The following is a 27,040-nucleotide window of genomic DNA, read 5'->3' as shown; positions in this document are numbered from 1 at the left end:
GATTATAACCTCATAATAAAATCTTTTTGTCTAGATGCCCAAGATGCCTAAAGAATTTTTCTTGGTTACATGGCAGTGACTGCAACAAAGCGAGAGCCTCGGAGACGCCGCTGCCGCCAGCACAGCCGGAGACCTGAGCCGACACTGGGGGCTGTCCATGGGCCCCGCACTCCCTAGATGAGTCGGAGAAGTCCCGTTGTATCAGAGTAAGATGGACGGTAGCTTTGATTGTGATTGTGGCGAGCTGGAGCCACCTGATCACTAACAAAAGACATCTGTTAACCAACAGCCACCTGGGCTTCCTGTTGAAATATACAGCAACAAAGGAAGAAAAGAAGCAAAACGGAAACAGTGCTTACCAGCACCTTAGAAAAATGCTGCTCAGGACCAGTCTAACACTGAATGTACCTGCACTGTGAGGGGAATGTTTAAAGAAGCCTGTTGTGGGGGCTTCCCTGGTGGCGCAGTGGTTGAGAATCTGCCTGCCAATGCAGGGGACACGGGTTCGAGCCCTGGTCTGGGAAGATCCCACATGCCACGGAGCGACTAGGCCAGTGTGCCACAATTACTGAGCCTGCGCGTCTGGAGCCTGTGCTCTGCAACAAGAGGCCGCGATAGTGAGGGGCCGGCGCACTGCGATGAAGAGTGGCCCCCACTTGCCGCAACTAGAGAAAGCCCTCACACAGAAACGAAGACCCAACACAGCCATAAATAAATAAATAAATTAAAAAAAAAAAAAAGAAGCCTGTTGTGTGCAGATTTACTCACATTTTAGTTAAATGTTAAATCCTTCAGCACAGTAAATCTGAGTGCATAGTATGTCATTTCATTCGGTTTGAGTTTCTTGAGTGTTTTCTTTAAATTCCTGCAGAGTTGCTGCCCCTTTCTTGAACTATGAGTCCTGCAATCTTTTTCATTCTCAGTATGAGTAGAGCTTTTTGAGCTTTAAATCTAAGGGGAACTCAACAGGCCTCGTTGGCATATGCAATGAAACCATCTTGCTGTGGAAGCAAAATTAATTTTTTTCTACCTTTTTGAAAGATCTTTCCTTTTGATGCCAGTTTTCTTCCTTATTTATACAAGTTCAACAATTCAGAAGGAGAAGGCAATAGTAAGGGTTTCAAAATGGCAGAGAAATTTGAAAGTCTCATGAACATTCATGGTTTTGATCTGGGCTCTAGGTATATGGACTTAAAACCATTGGGTTGTGGAGGCAATGGCTTGGTTTTTTCTGCTGTAGACAATGACTGTGACAAAAGAGTAGCCATCAAGAAAATTGTCCTTACTGATCCCCAGAGTGTCAAACATGCTCTACGTGAAATCAAAATTATTGGAAGACTTGACCATGATAACATTGTGAAGGTGTTTGAAATTCTTGGTCCTAGTGGAAGCCAGTTAACAGATGATGTGGGGTCTTACCGAACTGAACAGTGTTTACATTGTTCAGGAGTACATGGAGACAGACTTGGCTAATGTGCTGGAGCAGGGCCCGTTACTGGAAGAGCATGCCAGGCTTTTCATGTATCAGCTGCTACGTGGGCTCAAATATATTCACTCAGCAAACATACTGCACAGAGATCTCAAACCAGCTAATCTTTTCATTAATACTGAAGACTTGGTGCTGAAGATAGGCGGATAGGTGACTTTGGTCTTGCACGGATCATGGATCCCCATTATTCCCATAAGGGTCATCTTTCTGAAGGACTGGTTACTAAATGGTACAGATCTCCAGGTCTTTTACTTTCTCCTAATAATTATACTAAAGCCATTGACATGTGGGCTGCAGGCTGCATCTTTGCTGAAATACTGACTGGTAAAACTCTCTTTGCAGGTGCCCATGAACTTGAACAGATGCAGCTGATTTTAGAATCTATTCCTGTCGTACATGAGGAAGGTCGTCAGGAGCTGCTCAGCGTAATTCCAGTTTACGTTAGAAATGACATGACTGAGCCACACAAACCTTTAACTCAGCTGCTTCCGGGAATTAGTCGAGAAGCACTGGATTTCCTGGGACAAACTTTGACATTTAGCCCCATGGATCGGTTGACAGCAGAAGAAGCGCTTTCCCATCCTTACATGAGCATTTATTCTTTTCCAATGGATATGCCAATTTCAAGTCATCCTTTTCATATTGAAGATGAAGTTGATGATATTTTGCTTATGGATGAAACTCATAGTCACATTTATAACTGGGAAAGGTACCATGATTGTCAATTTTCAGACCATGATTGGCCTATACATAACAACTTTGATATTGATGAAGTTCAGCTTGACCCAAGAGCTCTGTGCCATGTCACTGATGAAGAAGAAGTACAAGTCGATCCTTGAAAATATTTGGATGGAGATCGTGAAAAGTATTTGAAGGATCCTGCTTTTGACACCAGTTACTCTACTGAGCCTTGTTGGCAATACTCAGATCATCATGAAAACAAATATTGTGATCTGGAGTGTAGCCATACTTGTAACTACAAAACGAGGTCATCATCATATTTAGATAACTTAGATTGGAGAGAGAGTGAAGTTAATCATTACTGTGAACCCAAGCTTATTATAGATCTTTCCAATTGGAAAGAACAAAGCAAAGAAAAATCTGATAAGAAAGGCAAGTCAAAATGTGAAAGGAATGGATTGGTTAAAGCCCAGATAGCTCTAGAGGAAGCATCACAGCAACTGGCTGAAAAAGAAAGGGGAAAAGAATCAGGGATTTGACTTTGATTCCTTTATTGCAGGAACTATTCAACTTAGTTCACAACATGAGCCTACTGATGTTGTTGACAAATTAAATGACTTGAATAGCTCAGTGTCCCAATGAGAATTGAAAAGTTTGATATCAAAGTCAGTAAGCCGAGAAAAGCAGGAGAAAGTAATGGCCAATTTGGCTCAATTAGAAGCCTTGTACCAGTCTTCTAGGGATAGCCAGTTTGTGGGTGGTGGGGAGGTCTGTTTTCTCATAAATCAGTTTTGTTGTGAGGTAAGGAAGGATGAGCAAATTGAAAAGGAAAACACTTACACCAGTTACCTGGACAAGTTCTTTAGCAGGAAAGGGGATACTGAAATGCTAGAAACTGAGCCGGTAGAGGATGGGAAGCTTGGGGAGAGAGGAAATGAGGAAGGATTTCTGAACAACAGTGGGGAGTTCCTCTTTAACAAGCAGCTTGAATCCATAGGCATCCCACAGTTTCACAGTCCAGTTGGGTCACCACTTAAGTCAATACAGGCCACATTAACACCTTCTGCTATGAAATCTTCCCCTCAGATTCCTCATAAAACATACAGCAGCATTCTGAAACATCTGAACTAAAACACTCAGCAGACATTTCTTTTTGTATTCTTCATGAAATGTGTTTTGTCTTCTTTATTACTAGTGCTTAAGTCATTTTTTTACTTGAATCAGATGGTGTCATTTAGAAAGGATTTTTTTCTTGGTTTTTAGAATCCAGACTTTTTTCCTACATGTGAGATGGTTTTCATTTTAACTGGCATGTCGTTTGCACACAAAAATAAAGAATAGTGCAAAATAATGCAATGCAGGAGGAGACAAAAGAAATGCACTAAGACAAGTAAAAAACATTCTCTCATAGAACAATGATCTGTTTTACAGGAAACAAAAATCTTGCCTTGAAATTTACACAGTGAGACTGTACATAATTGCATGAAAATATCTATTTTTTTCCCAAAACATTTTTCATTCATGAGTATTTTCAAGTTTTTCATACTGTACACATTTCTTAAAAACACATGATACCAGCAGCAACTGAAAATGAATGCCAAATTTGGTACACATGTGTTATCTACCTCAAGGTAACAAAAGTATGTGGCAAAACATATATCACCCATAGTGCTTCACAGTATGCACTTCTATTTAGCCAACATTTATTGTAGTAAACTATTCTTAATAAGATTCACTCACCATTTATAAATGTTCTGGTATGCATTATTTATAGTGAAGTGTTACTACAGCACATCTTATTTATTTTAGCAAATCAGTATATTTTCTGTATTTAATTATAAAAATTAACAGTTTTTGAAATTTATTTGCAAATACACTTTTTCCATTTGGCACTATGGTTTGTTGCCTACTTAGCTGAATATATAATGTCAGTTTATCCTAAGTCTGTCCATGTACTTAATTTACTTAAGTATTCATTTTAACTAAAGTACTCACTGCGTATAGGAATTTGAACTTTGGAGGTGCTTGATCTATCTACAAAGAAAAATTAGGAATTACTTTATTATAAAACGCTCCTAGAAGTCTTAATTGTGTTTATTAAAAAAAAAACAAACTGTAATGTTAGACCTATGAGCATGGAAGTAATTAAGGTACATCATTATTGTAGTTTAAAAGTTGTACATGAGGGACTTCCCTGGTGGCGCAGTGGTTAAGAATCCGCCTGCCAATGCAGGGGACATGTGTTCAAGCCCTGGTCCAGGAAGATCCCACATGCCGCGGAGCAACTAAGCCCATGTTCCACAACTACTGAGCCTGTGCTCTACGGCCTGCGAGCCACAACTACTGAGCCCACGTGCTGCAACTACTGAAGCTCGGATGCCTAGAGCCCGTGCTCTGCAACAACAGAAGCCACCGCAGTGAGAAGCCCGAGCACCGCAAAGAAGAGTAGCCCCCGCTCGCCACAACTAGAGAAAGACCGCGCTCAGCAACAAAGATCCAACGCAGCCAAAATTAAATAAAAATAAAAATAAATAAATTTATGAAAAAAGAAGAAGTAGGCATGCATTAAATACTAATATAGAATGATCACCATGATGTATTTTAAAAAAAAAAGTACATAAGACATATTTTGTTTTTACTGTATGTTTTTACTGAATGATCTATTCCCCATCCCAAGGCAAGCATGAATAAAATTAGGTTAAATGTAAAAAAAAAAAATTTTTTTTCTTTTCTCTTTAAAAGCTAGTCGTTTTTGGGCTTCCCTGGTGGCGCAGTGGTTGGGAGTCTGCCTGCTAATGCAGAGGACACGGGTTCGAGCCCTGGTCTGGGAAGGTCCCACATGCCGTGGAGCAACTAAGCCCGTGAGCCACAACTACTGAGCTTGCGCGTCTGGAGCTCGTGCTCCGCAACGGTAGAGGCCACGACAGTGAGAGGCCCGCGCACCGCAATGAAGAGAGGCCCCCGCTCGCCACAACTGGAGAAAGCCCTCGCACAGAAACGAAGACCCAACACAGCCAAAAATAAATAAATAAATAAATAAATTTATTAAAAAAAAAAAAATTAAAAAAAAAAAACTAGTCGTTTTACCAAACTATGTCGTCTTTTTAAATTCAATTAATTAATTAATATATTTTTTGGCTGTGTTGGGTCTTCGTTGCTGTGCACGGGCTTTCTCTAGTTGTGGCGAGCATAGGCTACTCTTCATTGCGGTGCGCGGGCTCAGTAGCTGTGGCTCGCGGGCTCTAGAGCGCAGGCTCAGTAGTTGTGGCACATGGGCTTAGTTGCTCCGTGGCATGTGGGGTCTTCCTGGACCAGGGCTCGAACCCGTGTCCCCTGCACTGGCGGGTGGATTCTTAACCATTGCGCCACCAGGAAAGTCTCTAAACTATGTCTTGATATTGGTCATTCTGGGTCGTTGATGTATTCCCTTGCTTTGATTTTTTTTTTGTTCCCTTCAGTGACTCCTGTTATTCATATGTTGGATTCTCATTGCCTATCTTTAATATATGTCACTTCCTCTCAAATTCTTTTGTTTTTAATTTTCATTTTTACAAATTGCCCCCTTTTTCCTATTTATCTCAAAACACTATTTGCTGATTTTATTTTTGCCCTATGTTCCATTTAGTTTAGTTTTCATTTTTTAAAATAGTTTTTCTTTTATTTTTAGTTCTTGCACAAGATATCACCCCTTTTCTGAATTTTTATAATTCTGATTTATGTTGTTCTTTTTTGTCCTATCATTTTGTGAATATCTTTTAGCCTGTTTTAACCTTTTTTTAAAAAATGTCTTTTTGGAATGCTTTCATTGTCTGTAGGGATGTTATTTTCCTCTTTATTCTCTCTCCCTCTGTCTCTCTCATTCATAGTAAATTTTGTATTCCCAGGATTTGACTTTGATACTTTTCCATTGCTTGTTTTAATGTGAGATTGGTTTTTCTGAACACTGAGAAGGAGGCTTGGTTAAGATAGCTTTTCTGTCTTCACAGAGCTCTCCTTTCTGTTGTTTCTGCATATTGTTAAAAAAAAACCCAGGGCTTTCCTGATGGCGCAGTGGTTGAGAGTCTTGCCTGCTGATGCAGGGGACACGGGTTCGAGTCCTGGTCTGGGAAGATCCCACATGCCGCGGAGCAACTGGGCTCATGAGCCACCATTACTGAGCTTGCGCCTCTGGAGCCTGTGCTCCGCAACAAGAGAGGCCGCGATAATGAGAGGCCCGCACACCGTGATGAAGAGTGGCCCCCACTTGCCGCAACTAGAGAAAGCCCTCACACAGAAACGAAGACCCAACACAGCCATAAATAAATAAATTAATTAATTAAATAAACCCAAAGTTTAAAAAAAAAAAAAAAAGTAAGCTGAAATATTAAAAAAAAAAACAAAACCCAAAACTATGGCCTGTTCTCTGAGGTTTTCCTGGCTCTGTTCCCCGTCCTCACTTTCTTTTTTTTTTTATTTTATTTTGTACTGGGATGTAGTTGATTAACAATGTTGTGTTAGTTTCAGGTGTACAGAACAGTGATTCAGTTATATATTCATATACATGTATCTGTTCTTTTTCAAATTCTTTTCCCATTTAGGTTGTTACATAATATTGAGCAGAGTTCCCTGTGTTATACAGTAGGTCCTTGTTAGTTACCCATTTTAAATATAGCCATGTGTACATGTCAATCCCAAGCTCCCTAACTGTCCCTCCCCTCCACCCTTCCCCCTGCCCCCACTTTCATCTAGCCCTTCTCTTTTTTTCATGTCTGCTTTCCCTATTCTGCTCAGTTTTGATTCCCTTCCCTATAGTTTCTCCTCAGCACAGGACCTGCCCTGGAAGACTTGGTGGTTATTTCAAGAATTCAGAGGAGTTAAACTCCATTAGCCCTTAGGCCTTATGGCAGGGCCCTTGCCCTCACCCATGATAGGAGCTGGCACAATCCTTTCCAGTGTCAGCTGCTGTTCTCAGATTGCCCCGCCATGCTTTCCCATGAATATATGTTGCAATCTGGGGTTTCTCCAGTTCTCAGGTCTGTCAGACAGCTTGTTGCTTGCTGTTTATTTCTCCTTCACAGTGGCCCCAGTGGCACGTGGGCCTCATAGCTGTTGCTGATTTGTCCTCACTCTTGTGTTTTGGAGCTCATGAAGATACCTGGTCACCTCGTTTTGTTGTAAGTGTGTGTATGGAATTTTCTGTTCTATTTCGAATCTTCTGTTTCTATGTGGGGATTTGGGAGGAATCAAATCTATGCTGGGCATCACTGCCTTCATCTTACCAGAATTCCCAACTGCTATCATTTTTACAGATGAGGAAACTGAGCCCCAGGGTGATTTGCCCAACATCACACAGCTAGTGGCAGAGGATAAATGTATGTGAGTCTGCTGTCCTGCATGGTACAGAGAAGATGCTTAATGTACACTACTCTTCCCTGTCTCCTTCCCTTCCTCCCTGTTTCCATCTGTCAGTGTCCCTTCAGGATACCGTTACTGAAAATTAAATGAGATTAACCAGGTAAAGAGCTCATCACACTGCCAATGAAAATGTGTTCAACAAATAGTAGCTGTCAGTATAGAATTTATGGTTGAAGGAACCAAGGGTTAGAGAGGTAAATAACTGCTCCAAGGTTACACAGCTGGTGAGTGACACAGAAAGGATTTGGACTCAGGTCTGCCTGACCAAAAGCCAGCTTGCTTCCTCCTATACCAGTGATTCATAACTGGGGGCAATTTTGTCCCCCAGGGCATATTTTGCAATGTCTAGAGACATTTTTTGCTTTTCACCACTATGAGTGTGGGGTGCTGTCATCTAGTGAGTAGAGGCCAGGGATGCCAATAAACACCCTACAATGTACAGAATGGCATAATCCACTCCCAACAAGACTTGTCCAGCCCCAAATGTCAATAGTGCCAAGGTTGAGAAATTATGTCCTCTACCAAGAATCAATACTGAAGCTAGTTCTAGATTGTCTGAGCTCAGAATCTCACGCCTTGAAAACAGACGGCTCAGGCTCCTCCAGCACATAGCCAATGTCCAGCTTTTTCCTTCAGAGACAGGATGAAGCTAGGAGGGTAAGGTGTTTAGAGCCCTCCAAACCAAGACGCTTCTGCTCTTGAGTGGTACGGTCATCACCAGTCAACAGACACTTCATGAGTCGATGTACCAGAATTCTGCATATGCCATCCCACTGAATTCTCCCAAGGCCCCCCTACACAAGGGACACTACCTCTCATTTGACACATGAAGAAATGGACCTTTTCAAGGAGTGGTTCAAAGTCTGTTACTTCTGAATGGCCAAGGCAGAAACTTAGAAGACAGAAGTTCAAATCCCAACTCAACCACGGACTCATCATGTGACCATAGGCAAATTCTTCCCCTTCTCTGAGCCTCTTTCCCAACATGTAAAAATAAAGAGGCAGGTCTACATTTACTCTAAGACAAAGTAAAATTGGGGGCTATAGTTTCATACAGACGTGGGCTCAGATCCTGCTCTTTCACTGAATATCTTGAGCCCCCTGGCAAGTGACTTTCCTTTTCCAGGTTTCAGTTTCCTCATCTGTAAATTAGATAATCCTAGCTTGCTGTTCACAGAGTTGTAGTAAGATGTAATTGAAATCATACAAGCAAACTATTTAGCACAGTACCTGGAGTATATAATTCCTCAAAAAATGAAAATTCTTTTTGTTGTCATTGTTGTTCATCTGAGACTCTTCCAATCCTGACATAATTGGTTTTATAAGGTGTAACACCAGGAGGAACCAAACATAATGACCCTCAAGGATGGGACAGGGACTTCTGGGAAATCTCCAAATCCCTTCTCAGCCCTCACCTGACTTTGAGACCAGGACCTGCACTCCTCTCCCCCTGCTGGCAGTACGTGGGATTGCATCCTGGACTCTGGCTACCACGGCGGGGGGTTGAAGGTCTGGCTGAGGAGAGGGGTTTATCCCAAATGCCTAGGACGACATGGTTTGGACAGGATCATCCCTTGCCTTTTGCCACAAGAGCTGCCATTTTTAAAAACTCTCACTGTTTGCCTGGCATGGGGCAAGGTGTTTCCTCTTAAAAACTTATTTAATCAGCTTTTTGCCCATGAAGAACTAGAATCTTTGGAAGTTTGAATGATTTGGCCAAGGTCACACAGCTGGGAATAGGGATGCCAGATTGTGGTAGGCTGAATATTGGCCCCCCAAAGATGTCCTTGTCCTAATCTCTGGAACTTGTGCATATCTTACCTGATATGGTAAAAGGAACTTTGCAGATGTGATTAAGTTAAGGATCTTGAGATGGGAGACATTATATCTATAGTCAACAATAATGTACTGTACACTTAAAAATTGGTTAAGGGACTTCCCTGGTGGCGCAGTGGTTGGGAGTCCACCTGCCAATGCAGGAGACGTGGGTTTGATCCCTGGTCCGGGAAGATCCCACATGCCGTGGAGCAACTAAGCCCGTGCACCACGACTACTGAAGCCCGCGCACCTAGAGCCCGTGTTCCGCAACAAGAGAAGCCACCGCAATGAGAAGCCCGCGCATTGCAATGAGGAGCAGCCCCCGCTCGCCACAACTAGAGAAAGCCCGTGCGCAGCAACGAAGATCCAATGCAGCCAAAAATAAATAAATAAATTTATTAAAAAAAAAAAATTGGTTAAGAGGGTAGATCACATGTTAAATACTTTTACCACAAGAAACAATTTTAAGAAACACTTTTAAAGAGGGAGGCAGGAAGATCACAGTCAGCAGTAGATATGACACCAGAAGTAAGAGGTTAAAGCAATTCGAGGAAGGGACCATGATTTATGGAATGCAAGTGGCCTCTGGAAGCTAAAAAGGCAAGGAAATGCATTCCACCCCCCCCATTAAAGTCCCCAGAGAGAATGCATCCTTGCCAGCACCTTGACTTTAGACTTCTGAGCTGCAGAACTATAAAATAAATTTGTGTTGTTTCAAGCCACTAAGTTTGTAATAATTTATTACAGCAGCAATATGAAATTAATACATAGATTTAGGAAAAAAATCAAACAAAAACACAGGATGCCCAAGAATTCCCTGGTGGTCCAGTGGTTAGGACTCCGTGCTCTCATTGCCGAGGGCCCAAGTTCAATCCCTGGTTGGGGAACTAAAATCCCACAAGCTGCGTGGCGTGGCCAAAAGAATTTTTTTAATTAAAAAACCCAAAAGAACCACAGGATGCCCAGTTAAATTTGAATTTCTGATAGACAACAATTTTTTGGTATAAGTACATCCCAAAAGTTGCATACTTAAAAAGAAATGATTGTTTGTATGAAATTCAAATTTAACTGAGTCTTCTGTACTTTATCCTAGAAGTGATAGAGCCAGAGCAGGCGTGAAACCCAGGATCCTCCACCCCTAACCCCCAGCCCATCTAACATCTGGCAGAAACTGCCATGTTCTTCTGGCCCACCTATGTCAGTTCCCATCTCCCTGCAACTCCTCTTGCCCCAAGAGTAGGGAAAGGAAGATTGTTTAAGGTCATCTCCTGGATACTCCTTTGGGCTGTTGAGTCCTCCTGGACCACACAGTTTCTCTCTAGAAATGGTTTAGTGTCTTTACCAAGACATTAGTATTACTCTGCTTGAAAGAGGGGCCTCAAGATTGTCTCAAAGTTGTAGCTGCACAAAATATATGGGCGGGGCGGGGCGGGGCGGGGCGGGGGTTGTGCTGGGGATTTTAATGGACTGGAGGCGGGCGCTAGTAAAGCCTTTTTCAAACTACCACTTTCTGAAAAGGACTTCATGAACCCCAAAGCAGGAAACAATTATTGAATCAATATTCCAGAGCAAGAATCATGTTACAGATGAGGAAACTGAGGCCCAAGGAGGAAGGGGGACTTGCTCAAAGTCACTTGGCTAAAGACAGACAGACAGACGTCCCCTGAATTGGAATCTTACCCTTTGGAGCAGCCAGTCCTGGTGGCAGCTCTGGTGCGGAGAATACTGGAATGCTAATCCCGAGGTCTAGGTTTGAAACTCTATACTTCATTGATTGCGTTTCCCTTTCATAAAATAGTAGGATTCAGGGCTTCCCTGGTGGTGCAGTGGTTGGGAATCTGCCTGCCAATGCAGGGGACACAGATTCGGGCCCTGGTCCGGGAAGATCCCACATGCCGCGGAGCGGCTGGGCCCGTGTGCCACAACTACTGAGCCTGTGTGCCACAGCTGCTGAGGCCCATGTGCCTAGAGCCTGTGCTCCGCAACAAGAGAAGCCACCGCAATGAGAAGCCCGCACACTGCAACAAAGAGCAGCCCCTGCTCGCCACAACTGGAGAGGGCCTGCTCGCAGCAACGAAGACCCAACGCAGAAAAAAAAAAAAAAAAATAGTAGGATTCCATTTGAGGATTTAATGAGATGATGGATGTAAAACACCAGGTAAATAGTTAATATGTTCTCGGAAAACGGCAGTTTCTTCCCTTCCTTCTCTGGGCATCAGCTTCCTCATCTATACCAGCTCAACCTGGTCGTGCTCCCTGGGCCTCCCAGCCACTCTCTTCCCAGGCTCAGGTCCCACTGCGCCGTCCTGGCCGCCAGGTGGGGACCGAAAGCAGGCAATTCGAAGAGATGTCGCACATGCGCACTCGCGGGCGGTGCCCCGCCTTCCACGCTCTGCGTACGTCACTTCCGGCGCGAGCGGCCGGGCCGGCCGGGTGGGGAGTGCGGGTCTGTTCTGTGCGCGCTGCCGGACGAGGCTCCCGCCGCCGATTGACCCGCGCTCCGCCCCGTAGCCGGGCCGGTGAGTGCCCGCGAGCCGGTGTGCCCCGGGGGCCAGGGAGAGGGACCCTTGAGAGGGAGGGACGACCGGAAGTGGGGCATCCGAGTAGCGAGAGACCCCAGGAAATGGGGACACCTGGGGAAGGGGTGACAGCCGGAAGTGGGGGCCTCGGAAGGCTGTCGACGGGACGTGGGGGTCTCTGGGGCTCCAGGAACGGTGATTCCTGACCTCTTCTTGGGGTAGGACGGGGAGGAAGGTGATGCTCGAAAAATGATAGGCTCCAGGTGGGGAATATTCCCGGCTTGACCCTAACAAATGGTGTTTGCACCCATCCGTATGCCCACCCATCAGTTCATTTACCAGACTATGACTGGGTCCTGCTCTGTGCTTGATACTGCCAAGGCCCTGGAGATTAAACAGGAAGCTCTAGGTGCAGCGTAGAGCCCAGTGTGGGGCTAGATACATCCTTGCTCTGCCTCACTAGGTGTGTACCCTTGGGCCCTTAACCTCACATCATCCGCTAGTATTTACAGAGTACCATCATGGGCCAGGCACTGGGGATAGCAGTGAACGTGGCAGTTAAGTTGTCTGCCCCCATGGAATTTACATTCTAGTGGGCAGTTTCCCCCTTTGTAAAATAGGAACAGCATTAGTGCTCTCACCAAATATTGTGAAGATTAAACAAGAGATGGATGTAAAGTGCTTATCACAGTACTTGATACATGGTAAAATGCTCAAGTACATATTATCTCTTTTCATCATTCCACTATGAGTTAAATTTCATAAGGCAAAGAATTATATTGTTCGTTGTTGTGTGCCCAGCACCTGTAAGCACAGTGCCTGCCACAGGTGATCAGTAATTCTTTGATAAATGAATGGATGGGTAAAACTGGCTTGGAGGAGTTTCAGGTAAACACACAAGACACTGGCCTGCATTTTCTGAAAGAGAAGTAGGAACCCAGTGCTGTGGAAAACAGGAGAGAGTCACCCTGGGGTAGTCAAGGAAGGCTTCATAGAGGAGGTGACATTGAAGCTGGGCCTGGAAGGTGATGAGTTGTCTGGTCGAGAACAAATGAAGCAAGGAAATTACAGGCAGAGGTATCAGAAATGCATGAGGTGTTTCAAGAATGGTGGGTCATTAGTTTGCTTTGGCTGACATTTAATATGCATTGAGAGGGGGAAAGGTGGGAGACAGGCTGGAGAGGGACTTTGAGGCTAGGCCTGTAGTCCGTGTATGCTACAGTCTGTCTTCTGGCTAAGTACTCGATTGGGATTACAGGCATCTGTTGGTGACTGCCAGGAAAACAGAGCCCAGGGTGGGTCCTGTGAACCATGATTGTTGATCTATTCCTCACTCAGCATACCTCCGCCAAGCAGATTAAACTCATTCAACAAATATTTATGGAGCACAGGCTATGTGTCTGACACCCTGTTAAGTGCTGGGTGGGTTTAAGGTGATGAACAAGACAGATGTGGATGTTGTGCACAAATTGCCTACAGTTGCAACAGTGAGAGAAGCGCTATGCGGAAGAGCTCCTGCAGGGGTGAGGGGAGCTCCTAACCTGGCCTGGAGTCAGAGAAGGCTTCCCGCTTTAAGCACCGTCATCCCTCACCTGGATTATTGCAGTAGCCTCTAAATGGTCTCTGCCTCTATTCTCATCCTCTTACAGTCCATTCTCAAGATAGCCCAGTGATCTTTTTGAAATCTAAATCCGATCATGTCAGTCTACTCAAAACCCTCCTTGGCTCCCACTGAAGTCATAGTAACTAAGCTCTTACTGGCCTACAAAGCCCAGTACCAACTGGGCCCCCAGTTCCTCTCTAAATTCAGCTGGCAATATTCTCCACCTTGCGCATTTGGCTCTTGCCATACTGGCCTCCTCCCTGTTCCTTGAAAAAGCCAGGCATGGTCCTGCCTCAGGCTTTGCACTTTTTCTTGCCCCAGAATGGCTTGCTCCCTCATCTTCATCTTCTCACACATGTCACTTGGGTGAGGACTTCCCTGATCACCTTACTTAAAATTGCAAGTCCTATCCCCAGGTACATGCAACCCCCTTGCCTCTTTTATTTCTCTCCGTAGCACTTATTATCTTCTAGTAGTTGCCCCCAGTGCCTGGACGAGGGCCTGGTGCCTGGACGAGGGCCTGGTGCCTGGACGAGGGCCTGGTACCTACCGAGTGCTCAATATTTGTTGAGTAAATGAAGTAGCATGTAATGGGGACCGAAGGGTGAATTGGTATTGGGCAGAAGCACCGGAGGATGAGCATGCTAGTCAGAGGAAACAGGACGTGCAGAGGGTACGAAAACCACCTTTGGGAGGAAGTGAAAGAAGCTGGGTGAGGCTGGAGGTTAGAACACAGGAACAGAGTGTGCAGACCTAAGATTTAGAGGGGGTGACCTGGTCACTGTGGCTGCCGTGGCCTGGGGGGAGACCTGCTATGTGCAGAGACCCCAAGGTGGTTCCTGCCTTCCTTGTTGAGTTCCGAGTGGGGGACCAGTGACGGCCCATGGACAAGAGCTTGGGCTTTGGAACTGGGCAGCCCTGCTGCAACCTTATTCCTGAAATATCTAAGGCAGCTGTGTTATTTTGTTTTGTTTGTTTTGTTTTTTCATTTAATAGGTGCGTTAGTTCAGATCTTCCAAGAAGCAGACACTAGGATGAGATTAGACATGCAAGAAGTTTAATGGCAGCAACACGTAAAAGGGAGGGGAACTGGAGAAATCAGGGAGAGCTTCCGATAGCGTTTTGAGGCCAGTCCCTGCGCAGGAGGTTTGGGCAGGAAGTCTTGGACTGCAGTGTGGTTCCACAAAAGATTCGGCCAGGCTGTTAGGGAGTCCTTGAGATAAAGTTGCCTGTTCAAGGAGTCCTACGTTTCGCTCAGTCATTGGCCAGGGACAGTCTGTGGAAAGTGTGCATCCACTGGATGGTGGATCCAGAGGGACAGCAGCTGGGGACACCCATCAGTTATGCTTCACCCCGACAGGAGATCTGGTCAGTTTCACAGCCACCATGATAAGCCATGTGTGGATACGGTAAAAAATTTAACAGTACAGTAAAGAGCCTCTTTCTCTCTCCTTAAATGTCCAGTGTCTAGTTCTGTTCCCTAGAGGGAACCACGGTTAACAGTTTTCTTGTACTTCCTTCCAGAAATTTTAGGTGCATTCACAAGTATAGATGCATATATTTTTAAAATGTAAATGCAAGTCTTTTTTTTTTTTTAATTGGGATATAGTTGCTTTACAATGTTGTGTTAGTTTCTGCTGTACAGTGAAGTGAATCAGCTATATGTATACATATATCCCCTCTTTTCTGGATTTCCTTCCCATTTAGGACACCACAGAGCATTGAGTAGAGTTCCCTGTGCTATACAGCAGGTTCTCATTAGTTATCTATTTTATGCATATTAGTGTATATATGTCAATCCCAATATTCCAATTCATCCCACCCCCCCTTTCCCCCCTTGGTGTCCATATGTTTGTTCTCTATGTCTGTGTCTCTATTTCTGCCTTGCAAACAGGTTCATCTGTGCCATTTTTCTAGATTCCACATATATGCATTAATATACGATATTTGTTTTTCTCTTTCTGACTTCTCTCTGTATGACAGTCTGTAGGTCCATCCACGTCTCTACAAACGACCCAATTTTGTTCCTTTTTATGGCTGAGTAATATTCCATTGTATATATTTACCATATCTCCTTTATCCATTCATTTGTCGATGGGCATTTAGGTTGCTTCCATGACCTGGCTGTTGTAAGTAATGCTGCGATGAACATTGGGGTGCAGGTGTCTTTTTGAATTATGGTTTTCTCAGGGTATGTACCCAACAGTGGGATTGCTGGGTCATATGGTAATTCTATTTTTAGGTTTTTTAAGGAACCTCCATACTGTTCTCCATAGTGGCTGTATCAATTTACATTCCCACCAACAGTGCAAGAGGGTTCCCTTTTCTCTACACCCTCTCCAGCATTTATTGTTTTTTGTAGATTTTTTGATGATGGCCATTCTGACTGGTATGAGGTGATACTTCATTGTAGTTTTGATTTGCATTTCTCTAATAATTAGTGATGTTGAGCATTTTCTCATGTGCCTCTTTGCCATCTGTATGTCTACTTTGGAGAAATGTCTATTTAAGTCTTCTGCCCATTTTTTGATTGGGTTGTTTGTTCTTTTGATATTGAGCTGCATGAGCTGTCTGTATATTTTGGAGATTAATCCCTTGTCCATTGCTTCATTTGCAAATACTTTCTCCCATTCTGAGGGTTGTCTTTTCGTCTTGTTTATGGTTTCCTTTAAATGCAGGTCTTTTTTTCACACTTTTCTGCAACTGCTTTCTTTTTCCTTAACGTGTCAATTCATAAAGATCTGCCTAATTCCTTTTCACGACTGAATGGTATTCCACTCATATGGTAATATTATTTAACCAGTCTCCAACTGGGTGATGTAGGTAGTGTTTCCAGTCTTTTGCCATTATAATCAATACTTGTAACGATCATCCTGGTGTGCATATTTTGCACACACATACAAGTACGTGTCCTAGAAATGGAATGCTGGGCCAAAGGGTATGTGTTGTTTTTTGTTTTTTTTTTAACTGAAGTATAGTTGATTTACAATGTTTCAGGTTTACAGCAAAGTGATTCAGTTATACATATATATCTATTCTTTTTCAGATTCTTTTCCATTACAGGGTATTATAAGATACTGAATATAGTTCCCTGTGTAGGTCCTTGTTGTTTATCTATATTATAAACAGTAGTGTGTATCTGTTAATCCCAAATTCCTGATTTATCCCTCCCCCTCTTCCCCCTTTGGTAACCATAAGTTTGTTTTCTGTCTGTGAGTCTATTTCTGTTTTGTAAATAAGTTCATCTGTATCACTTTTTTAGATTCCACATACAAGTGATATCATATGATACTTGTAAGGGTATGTGGTTTGAAATCTTTATAGATATAGATATTGACAAACTCCCACCAACAGCAAGCATATCAGAGTACCTGTTTTGCATTTTTGCTAATCTGAATTTCAAAGGTGTTTTAGTTTGCATGTCTTTAATTACAAGTAAGGTTGAGCACCTATTCATACCTCCGTGAGCAAGGCCAGTGTGTTTGATGAGGGGTGTGTGCCTCCTGCTCTAGCTGCCTGGGTGCCTCTTCAGAGATTCTTCCTGCATGCCGTCTGGGGTTGGGCTTGGGCACGTGGTTCAGATACCCCTCCCGTCAAGAACCACTGCTCTGAGGTTCTTGGCTTGACAAAAAACGTCTCTGCCCCCCTCCCTCGTGCTGCTCTCTGATTTGGAATGAGCAGTGCTGGGCTTTCTCCACATCACGCAGGGCTTCCCTTTTTGCAGGGATCCTGGGAGCTAATGTCAGAAGAAAGTGACTCTCTGAGAACCAGCCCTTCCGCGGCCTCACTTTCGGAAAGTGAGCTGCCGCCGCCCCCCGCACCCGCCGGCTATGTGTGCTCGCTGACCGAGGACCTGGTGGCCAAAGCCAGGGAGGAGCTGCAGGAGAAGCCAGAATGGAGGCTCCGCGATGTCCAGGCCCTCCGAGACATGGTGCACAAGGAGTGCCCGAACCTGAGCACCTCCCTCGAGGACGCCTTCCTGCTGCGCTTCCTTCGAGCCCGCAAGTTTGACTACGACCGGGCCCTCCAGCTCCTGATCAACTACCACAGCTGCCGGAGAAGCTGGCCCGAAGTCTTCAACAACCTGCGGCCCTCAGCCTTGAAAGAGGTCCTGGCTTCCGGATTCCTCACTGTACTGCCCCACACCGACCCCAGGGGCTGCCACATCCTCTGCCTCCGTCCAGGTACCACCCTCACAGTCTCTGGGGGCGGGGCGTGGGTACAGCTTGGGATGCGTCTGCTCAGCACTCTATCTTATTCCCTTTTGTCCCCTCCTTGCCTTAGTCAGGGCTCTTTTATATATATATATGTAAATAAATAAACACACACATATATATTTATTTATTTGGTTGCACCAGGTCATAGTTGCAGCGCGGGCTCCTTAGTTGTGGCATGCAAACTCCTATTTGCGTCATGCACGTGGGATCTAGTTCCCTGACCAGGGATCGAACCCAGGCCCCCTGCATTGGGAGCATGGAGTCTTATCCACTGAGCCACCAGGGAAGTCCCAGTCAAGCCTCTTTTGATCGCAAGAGAACAAAACCCTGCTCTACCGGCTTAAGACAAAAGGGAGGATTTAGTCTAAGGAGATGGGAACAGAGCACCAGAGATCTGAAGGAACACGGCTCTTGCCGGGCCCAGGAGCCAAGACCCAGAATCCAGTTCATTCCCCCATCAGGAACTAAGCCATTAGGAACTGAGACCGCCATTCTCCCTGTCTCTGCTTCTGTCTGTCAGTCTGTGTGTCTCTCTGGACCACATCTCTGCTGCCCTTTGCACATCTTCTTCACACTTCTGTCCGTGGACTGGCTTCTGCTCCCTCGGTACACCCCTCAGCTCCCAGGTTTACCTGGCCACCCAACTAAGTTCTTTCAATGCAAATTCCAGATTTCTAGGGTTGGGAATCTGGTGGGCTGAGAAAGCGACCCTGGTCATCGCGAACAAGCGGGGCTGCCAGGACGCCCCGCCCAGCTCCCACCCTTTCACTCCTTAGTGAGCACGTGAGGTACAGATATCAGTGAAAGGGTCTGGGCTGGGCAGACGCCTGGAAAGGTATCTGCCTACCACGTGCCTCCTCTGACCTCTCCCCCCTCCCTCTGCTTTGTTAAGCCCTTGAAAGTATTCACTTTAGATTCACTTTTAGATCTCAGCACTGCATGATGGTAATCGGGACACCTGACATTTCTTTGGCACAGTAGTTTTCAATGGAGGCACCTCCCCAACCCGCCCCCGACTCCCCCACCCCACCCCCAACCCCCCGGCGCCCAAAAGCATTTAGAAATGAGTGGGAACATTTTTTTGGTTGACACAATGACCAAGGGGTCCTAGAACTCAAGCCTTCTGATTCTTCGTCCTCTTCTCTTCCCTGACACCAAATGCATTATAAACTCAGGAGAGCTCTCCACTCTACCCCCAACCTCAACGTTTTCCATCAGAGCAGAACTGAAAAAAAAAATGTGAAAGTACGATTGCTGTGTTCTTCTTCCCAACCACGCTGGGAAAATGAGAACCTGCTGACTGCCCTTTCTGCTCATGCATACAAACGCCTCTGGAAGCTGATGGGGAGTGGAAGCGGCAGGGCACCTCCCTCTGCCTGCAGGCCCCACATTACCATTTCCTTTAGTCATTTACCAAACCCTCTTGGGAGACTAAACCACATTCTCTTGAGCCTTTACTGTGTACCAGGCACAGTGTTAACTGCTTTACCTGCTGTTTTAGGTGCTTTCCAAAATTAGGGGTGTTCATTTTAAAATAAGCAATGCGGTGGAGATGTCAGGGCACCAAGAAACCTAGAAACCAGTCAACGAGAGTTTCTGCTCCTCCTCTGTGCTCAACTCATACGAATATTACAAAACAGTCGGATGTTACCACACTGGTTTCGCCTCTTTGCTTGTGTGGTTTGAACTCTTTGCTCGTGTGATGGATTTTTTTCCCCATATGTTTGCAGCAGATCTGGATCCCTCCCACCGACTCAACATTTTAGCAGGAGGCAGATACAGATTTTGTTCTTAACTAGGTATTGGCTTTGCCTTTTTATAAGCTGTTTTGAGACATATGTGATTGAAAAGGATGACAGCCAGTTATGTAGAAGCAGGTTCAATTGGCAGCAACATCAAACAACAAGCTGGCATAATTTTTGGACAAAGGTTTTTTCATAGGAATTTTGCACATATCACAAATCCCATTGGTGGCAATCCTGTGGAGTTTTTTTCTTTTTTTAATATTTATTTATTTATTTGGTTGCGCTGGGTCTTAGTTGTGGCATGTGAACTCTTAGTTGCGGCATGCATGTGGGATCTAGTTCCCTGACAAAGGATCGAACCCGGGCCCCCTGCATTGGGAGCGCAGAGTCTTAACCACTGCGCCACCAGGGAAGTCCCCCTGTGGACTTCATCTTTCTAAGAAAGAGACACCAAGATGTTGGTGGGATTTTCTTGAGAATAGTGGTTAACACTCAAAAGTTGTCATTTTCATCTTTTCCCCAAAGAGAGAAAGACTCCTCGATCATATGGGGAACATTAAAGGAGCATCCAGCCTGGAAAGGGGTATTTGCTCAGACTACAGCATTGGAAGGCCATCTCCACCTCTGCTGTCCTCAGTCTGGGCTTCATTCTCAGACCAGCTCTTACCTCATGGGGTCCCTGGGTCTCAGGCTCCCAGCCTCACCACTACAAGAAAGAAGAGAGATCTTCTGTTTCCAAAGGGCCAAGGTCCCAGAATTGAGTCCCCATGGTTCTGCTTGACCGGGCTTGGATCACATGCTTGTGGCCAGGAGGTTATAATACCCGTATCGGCCAAGCCCACCTCTGGACCCAGGAGTGAAGTCCGTTTACCCAAACTGTATGGCTAGCATGGGAAGGGGTGGTTCCCCAAGGAAAGTCAGGGTGGTCTCATGAAGATAAGGGGACTTGTGATGGCAGAAGGTACAGATGGCCATGAAGCAAGTATTGTTATCCCATTCTATGTATGGGATAATATGTAGGCCCATGGTGAGAAGGTAACTTGCCCAAGATCACACAACTAGTAAGATTCAAACCCCCGCATGTGTCTGACTTCAGAACTCACGATTTCATCTTCACCACTCAATTGCATTTCCATTTCAGAATGTGCTGCTATGTTTGGAGTTAAGAAACACCAGCTACCACTTAGAGATCTAAATAGTCATGCCAGTAGAATTCTGTCTTTTCCATTTTTAAACAATAGTTTCAGGAAGGAGATAAATCATAGCCTGTCTAATTACTTGTTTGTGTTCATTTCTGTAACATACTGTCCATCTCTTATGACCTTAGACAGATGGATCCCGAGCAACTATCCTATTACCGAAAACATCCGAGCCATATACCTGACATTAGAAAAACTCATTCAGTCTGAAGAAACCCAGGTGAATGGAATTGTAATTCTTGCAGACTACAAAGGAGTGAGCTTATCAAAGGCATCTCATTTTGGCCCTTTTATAGCCAAAAAGGTGATTGGCATCCTTCAGGTATGGCCCGTGTGTGTCGTGTGCCTGTCCTGTGGCTGTTTGGTTTCCCCAGGGCCCTGTCCACTTACCTCTAATTCCACCTGATACACAAACCCCACCTCCTCTCCACAGTCAGAACACTAGAAAAGCATTATGGGAAGAAATGTAAAAGTCCAATTCACCACTCATTCTCATCAGGGTCTCCAGTAGTTTCTGGGCAAGATCAGCTTTAGGGCAAGAGTCCAAAAAACAGAGAAATGCTTTCTGCTTTTTTTTTTTGGTCCAGAAGGCAGAGAAATTCTCAACAAACAAAACTGAGGTTTCTGCCGAAGTGATGGAACCTCTCCTTTCTGTGGGACCTGGACAGGGGGAGCCCTGTTGGGCTGTTTTGGTCAGATGCTTTCACACCTCATGTTCTGTGTTTCAGAACTCAAGTCTCTGGGAACCATAAAGTTCCTTACACACCAGTATTGTGTGAGATGGTTTGCACATGCAAAGCACTTTTTTTTAAAATTGAAGTATAGTTGATTTACAATATTATGTTAGTTTAAGGTGTACAGCATAATGATTCAGTATTTTTATAGATTATACTCCATTAAAAGTTATTACAAAATAATGGCTGTAATTCCCTGTGCTGTGCAGCATATCCTCGTTGCTGCAAAGCACACTTACAGTCTTTATAACCCATTCAGTCCTTCAAGGAATCCTCTGAGATAGACAAGGCAAGAATTATCTTTCCTTGTTGAAAGGAAACCGAGACCTTCAGGATGTAGCCTGGCCTGCGCCTCCCAGCTCTGGCAGGTTGGAGCTTTGTTCTGACCCAGCCCGTGGGGTTCTGCCTCCCATGAGCTCTGGAGGACCAGTGACACCACGATTCTCCTCAGTGGTGTGTTTGAGCCACTACTGCACACCAGGTTGATTGTTTAAGCATTTAAATGTCACCTCTGGTCATTATCAGAAATGTGAATCCTGGCTTTGAGACAATACTTTGGCTTTCCTTAGCTTCCACTCTTCTTTGCTTCTGCCAAGTATTGTGCAGATTCAGGTGTAAGGATAATGCATTTGGATCAGTGGTTTTCTAGTCCTGTATGATGATCTGGGGGACAAAAAAAAGAGTTCCCAGGCTGTGGTAATGGACAGTTTCCAGATGCTCCACAGGTTCTAACACCCCCTTCCCTTCCCCCACAGGATGGTTTCCCCATTCGGATAAAAGCAGTCCATGTAGTGAATGAACCTCGAATATTTAAAGGCATTTTTGCCATCATAAAACCGTTTCTGAAGGAGAAAATAGCAAACAGAGTAAGTGATGATCCTATCGACTTAAGATACTTTTTTTTTTTAATGCTGCCTTTTTCGTGACATCTATAAATTTATTGTGATGACAGTAAACTTAGCGTATTATTCTTGCCCTGGGACTACTAATTTGGAAAGTGCAAGGTTACAGATAAAATAAATGAACACTCCTTTCTGTGAGGGGGAGATGAAATTAATGAGAATATAATATTTGCCAGTGGAGAGAGCAGAACCAGGATTGTTATCGTAGGAAAGTCCCTGCTCTGTGATCATTTAGACTTTTTACTATCCTGGCCTGGGCATTGTGAACCAACGTTGTGTTTTATGTGTAAGAGGACATGGCAAAGGGTAGTCACCGGGCAGGTAGTTAAAAAGAGTCATGGCAATTTCTTACTACAACTCCTTGGGCTTTAAAAATGCTATTTAAGCCTTTCCACTTACCTAATTTGTGGTCTTGCTTGTAGTTTGTGGAGTAATTCACGGTTTATGAGATCTGTGAGTTTTTAGTTTAATTCTTATTTAAGAAAGGATAGATGTCACTTTCAAAGACAGTCTTCCTCTCTGACCCTGAAGAGCCACTTCTCTTTTAACTTTTCCCAGGATCACGATTGAAATGTGGTGGGTGGTCTTTTTCTCCTTCTTTCCTAGGCCTGGGAACATGGTTCTGGTCACTCAAATATTCTTGAATTTTGTTCTCTTTTTCAAAGAGGAAACATATAGAGAATCTCAAGTGTGTAAGCAAGGGAACTTAAAATCCAGATCCAGATTCCCAGGCCTTTTCCCTGAAGATTTTAACTCATCAGTTCGGGGGTGGAGCCCAGGAATCTATGCTTTTAAAATCTCCTTAGGTGATTCTGATACATGGTTAGGTTTGAGAACCTCTGATTTACTGGCCTCCCTACCTGGGTTTGAACGCATGTTGGTTCCCGGAGCTCCCGTTTGGAACCTGCTTTTACCAAAGCAGCCTTTGGAAGAGGGCTTTTACATCTGTGAAATGACCTTACTGGTAGCCCACCATCTTGTTCACTTGGTCCTTCGTATGTTCGTTCATTCACTCAAAAATATTTTTTGATCAGCTACTCTGTGCAAGTATGTTCTCGATGAACAAAACAGACCAAAATCTCTGCCCCCAAAATCCCTCTCATTCTAGAAAGAGACACAGACAGTGGATTACATATGTTATGTAGGATAAGGATGTGCTAAGTGCTATGGAGAAAAATGAAGCAGAGAACGGGGACCGCGGGTGCTGGAAGCGGGGAAGGGGTTGTAGTATTCAATGGGGTAGTTAGAAGTGGTGTCACTGAGAAGCTGGCATTTGAGCAAAGACTTGAAAGCAATGAGGGAGTGAACCTCACAGTGATCTGGGGGACCCTGAGGTGGGAGTGGCCTGGGAGAGCAGCAGGGGCAAATGGTAGGAGTGGGAGGCAGAGGGGTAACGGGGGCCAGGTCGTGTAGGCCATCATAGGGAGTCCGGCTTTTAGTATGCGTGACGTGGGAGCACGAGAAGCTTGTACATATTAGAGGAGTGACTTGATCCGACGCATGTTGTAAAGTGCTTAGATTGTGGTGGGACAAGGATGTGAACACAGAGACGAGTGAGGAAGCTGTTGTAGGAATCCAGGTAAGAAGGGATGGTGGCCTGGTACCATTAGCGTGGCAGGGAAGGGCTAGAATTCCGGTTGCATTTCCTTATACCCCTTACCAGCCTACAGGATACGGGGTATAAGGAAAAGAGGATTAAGGATCCTCAAGCTTTTCGAGGAACTGGGTAGAGTTGGCATCAACTATTCCTTTATTCATTCAACAGGTATTTGTTTGAGCACCTCCTGAGTTACTGAGTAACCTAAGGACATGTGTGCTTTCCTTTCATCCCCTGTAGTTCTTCCTTCATGGGTCTGACCTGAACTCTCTCCATTCAAACCTTCCAAGAAACATCCTCCCCAAGGAGTACGGGGGCACAGCCGGGGAGCTGGACATCACCGCGTGGAACGCGGCGCTGCTGGCCTCGGAGGAGGACTTTGTGAGGGAGTTCTGCCAACCTGGCCCTCCCTGCGACAGCATCCTGGGCCAGGCCTTGCCGCCCGAGGGGCTGAGCTCGGAGGCGCCGTGTGATGACTCCATGTGGGCTGTGAAATCACAGCTGTACTCCTGCTACTAGCCAGTCCCCTGTGAACGTCACCACCTTTAAAACCTTTTCTTCTTTCTTTGGAGAGGTCCAAGGAGAATTTGAGGTGCCATGGATCGTCTTGCTCCTTGGAACGGAACTGCAGCGCGGAGGAAAAGCCTGTAGGGCTCTGAGGTACGCCGCGGGGTGAGGCTTTGGTTACTTGAATGACTCCTATGGAAGACATGGAGAAAGCTCCCCCAGCGATTCCAAACGTTTGGAATCCCAGTGTGCAGCCCTTCATCTGAAGCCATATCTGGTTTTGACACAGCTCAAAGCAAGAAAAATCAGGACCAAAGTCACTTTGATCCCACGTTCCAAGAGAAAACAACCTGACTGGCCAGTCAGCACACACCTATGAAACAGTTTGACCGAGGCTGCAAAGGGGCCACACGTGAGACGATGGGAGTTTGTGTTCTTCACATGAACCCTAACTGCAGACCTCTGTGCTCATCAAGAAACTTTAAGTGTTAGTCCATCACTGGGTCTGGAAAGCACCTTCACTGAATCATGCAAGCACCCAGACAGAAGCAGCACCTCCTGATCAAATTCGGGAGCCAGGGACCTCACGTACCTCTGGGATTCGTGGGTTGAATCTTGCAATAGAAACTTAAAGTTTTCCCAAACCCATAAAGCCTTAGGCCTGGTTCTCAATGGAATCATACATGATCCTAGATGTACGTGATTTTACTCAACCTAAAAGACTGGATGCCAGGCCTGTGTAGCTAAAAGAATTCTGGGAGCTTCCCTGGTGGCGCAGTGGTTAAGAATCTGCCTGCCAATGCAGGGGACACGGGTTCGAGCCCTGGTCCGGGAAGATCCCACATGCCGCGGAGCAACTAAGCCCGTGCGCCACAACTACTGAGCCTGCGCTCAAGAGCCTGCGAGCCACAGCTACTGAGCCCGCGTGCCACAACTACTGAAGCCCGCGTGCCTAGAGCCCGTGCTCTGCAACAAGAGAAGCCACCGCCATTAGAAGCCCGCGCACCGCAGAGAAGAGTAGCCCCTGCTCGCCACGACTAGAGAAAGCCCGCGTGCAGCAACGAAGACCCAACGCAGCCAAAAATAAATAAGTAAATAAATTTATTTTAAAAAATAAAATAAAAGAATTCTGGCCTAAGAATTAAGAGACCTGGGCCTCAGCTTTCTCACCTGTAAAATGAGGCTGAATGAAGTGATCCCGAGGGCCCTTTTGGCTACTACCGAGGTTCTGGGATTTGGTTTAGTGATTGATTGAACGTTAGGCGTAGGTTTTCTGCCTAGAAAGAGGACTCTCTAGATACCAGTGGTTGGATCCTGTTTTTTGTAGTACGCCTGGGCCTTTCCAGGAGGGATGCGTCATTTTTTGGCCCTGCCTTTAAAGAAACAGTGGACTGAGCAATCCCCATTTTCTTTTCATGGTGAGGGTTAAACTTGAAAAGGATGGCCTTTGTGAGGGCAGGTGAGATGCCCAGAATCTTGGACGAATTCCTTCCATTCCTGAGACTCGGGGGTATATTTTAAACCTGGCAATGGTGAATGGTTAACTTCCTTGGGATTCTTAGATTTTGGCTTCTGGAAATGAACGCAAGGGCAAGTTATTCTGGGACCTCCACCCTCACCCCTGCCACCCCAGCCCACTTGAGTTTCTCTCTCGCGCGTTCGGCCAGACTGAATGTTAGTTCTGCATTTCAGCACTTTAGACCCTTTCTGTCAAGAATTTAGCCTTAGCCCATGCATCAAATTAAGTGGTTCATCTGAAGGCTTTTGACCTATTTCCCTTCATATTCATTCCATGCAAATGGTGGTGTTAAAAAGTGACAAGTGGGACTTCCCCTTCCCTGGCGGCCCAGTGGTTTAAGACTCCGCGCTTCCAGTGCAGGGGGCGCTGGTTTGATCCCTGGTCGGGGAACTAAGATCCCATATGCTGCGTGGTGTGACCAAAAAAAAAAAAAGTGACAAGTACCACGCGTTGTGTGTGTACCTTCTCCGTGCATTTGTTAGAGCAGCAGGCAAGGTGGATGGCTCAGTTAGGATTAGAACAGTCCTCTGAAATTCAAAGGCCAGTCAGGTGTTAATAAGCTGTTCATCTCTCTAGCACTTTTTAAAATGTCTGGAGAAGTTGTTGGTGGAAATGACTTACCTCATTAGTGCCAATTCTAGGGAGAATTCTTTTCACCATAGATGCCAACCCTGGATGTTCTAGGGACCTGGCTGAGCGGGAAGTGTCAAAATGCATACCCCTGGCTGCCTCTAGTCCCATCTGACAATGATAGTGTGACCAGCATTGCTGGAAAGGTCTAAATAGGACAAGTGGGATGGCTATAGTGGAGGGTTCAGAACTCAACTGCCTGGATGGGAGAGTTGGTTAGAGGCTTTCTTAGGTCCCAAAGAGGACAGAGTGATTAAAAAACAAAACAAAAAGGTTAGACATGAATCGTTCAAGTTTCCAAAGTTTAAACTGTGCATTGCATTGCTGGCCAATTGCCTTTGTCTACATGTCTTAACATAGGGATGACCAAGCTCACCTAGAGAAATTTCTCAAAGACCAGGAAGGATGTTGCCGTTTTCCCAGGCCTTCCCAGTTGGATCAAGGAGCTGGTTCATTCAGCTTCTGAAAGGAGTCAGAGCCAAGGGT

General features: G+C 45.2%; 1 protein-coding gene and 1 pseudogene across 2 annotated transcripts; both read left to right on the top strand.

Moving 5' to 3' along the window:
* The first annotated feature begins 1,104 nt into the window (after positions 1-1,104).
* On the top strand, positions 1,105-2,459 carry LOC137749610 (mitogen-activated protein kinase 6 pseudogene; annotated as a pseudogene).
* Positions 2,460-11,803: 9,344 nt separating this feature from the next.
* TTPAL (alpha tocopherol transfer protein like) lies at positions 11,804-25,546 on the top strand. 2 transcript variants are annotated; one of them, XM_068524465.1, is made up of 5 exons: positions 11,804-11,901; positions 17,229-17,688; positions 20,794-20,885; positions 22,155-22,265; positions 24,139-25,546. In XM_068524465.1, exons 2-5 carry the CDS (start codon positions 17,244-17,246, stop codon positions 24,415-24,417), a joined length of 927 nt encoding a protein of 308 aa, XP_068380566.1. In that variant the 5' UTR covers positions 11,804-11,901; positions 17,229-17,243; the 3' UTR covers positions 24,418-25,546. The 2 variants fall into 2 exon arrangements, with proteins under 2 accessions (XP_068380566.1, XP_068380565.1); XM_068524464.1 differs by having other exon boundaries at positions 20,794-20,987.
* The last annotated feature ends 1,494 nt before the right edge of the window (positions 25,547-27,040 follow it).

The sequence above is a fragment of the Eschrichtius robustus genome, chromosome 16, assembly GCF_028021215.1.
Source record: "Eschrichtius robustus isolate mEscRob2 chromosome 16, mEscRob2.pri, whole genome shotgun sequence".
Taxonomy (NCBI): Eukaryota; Metazoa; Chordata; class Mammalia; order Artiodactyla; family Eschrichtiidae; genus Eschrichtius; species Eschrichtius robustus.
Note: the sequence above shows the minus strand (reverse complement) of the source record. Positions and strands in the feature narration are given on the sequence as shown.

Bases quoted from the DNA above. Each gene is read 5' to 3' on its own strand.
- TTPAL (XM_068524464.1), top strand. From the start codon at position 17,244: ATGTCAGAAGAAAGTGACTCTCTGAGAACCAGCCCTTCCGCGGCCTCA. The intron at 20,988-22,154 runs GTATGGCCCGTG...CTTCCCCCACAG, and splicing joins AGGTGATTGGCATCCTTCAG to GATGGTTTCCCCATTCGGAT. The intron at 22,266-24,138 runs GTAAGTGATGAT...CATCCCCTGTAG, and splicing joins AGGAGAAAATAGCAAACAGA to TTCTTCCTTCATGGGTCTGA.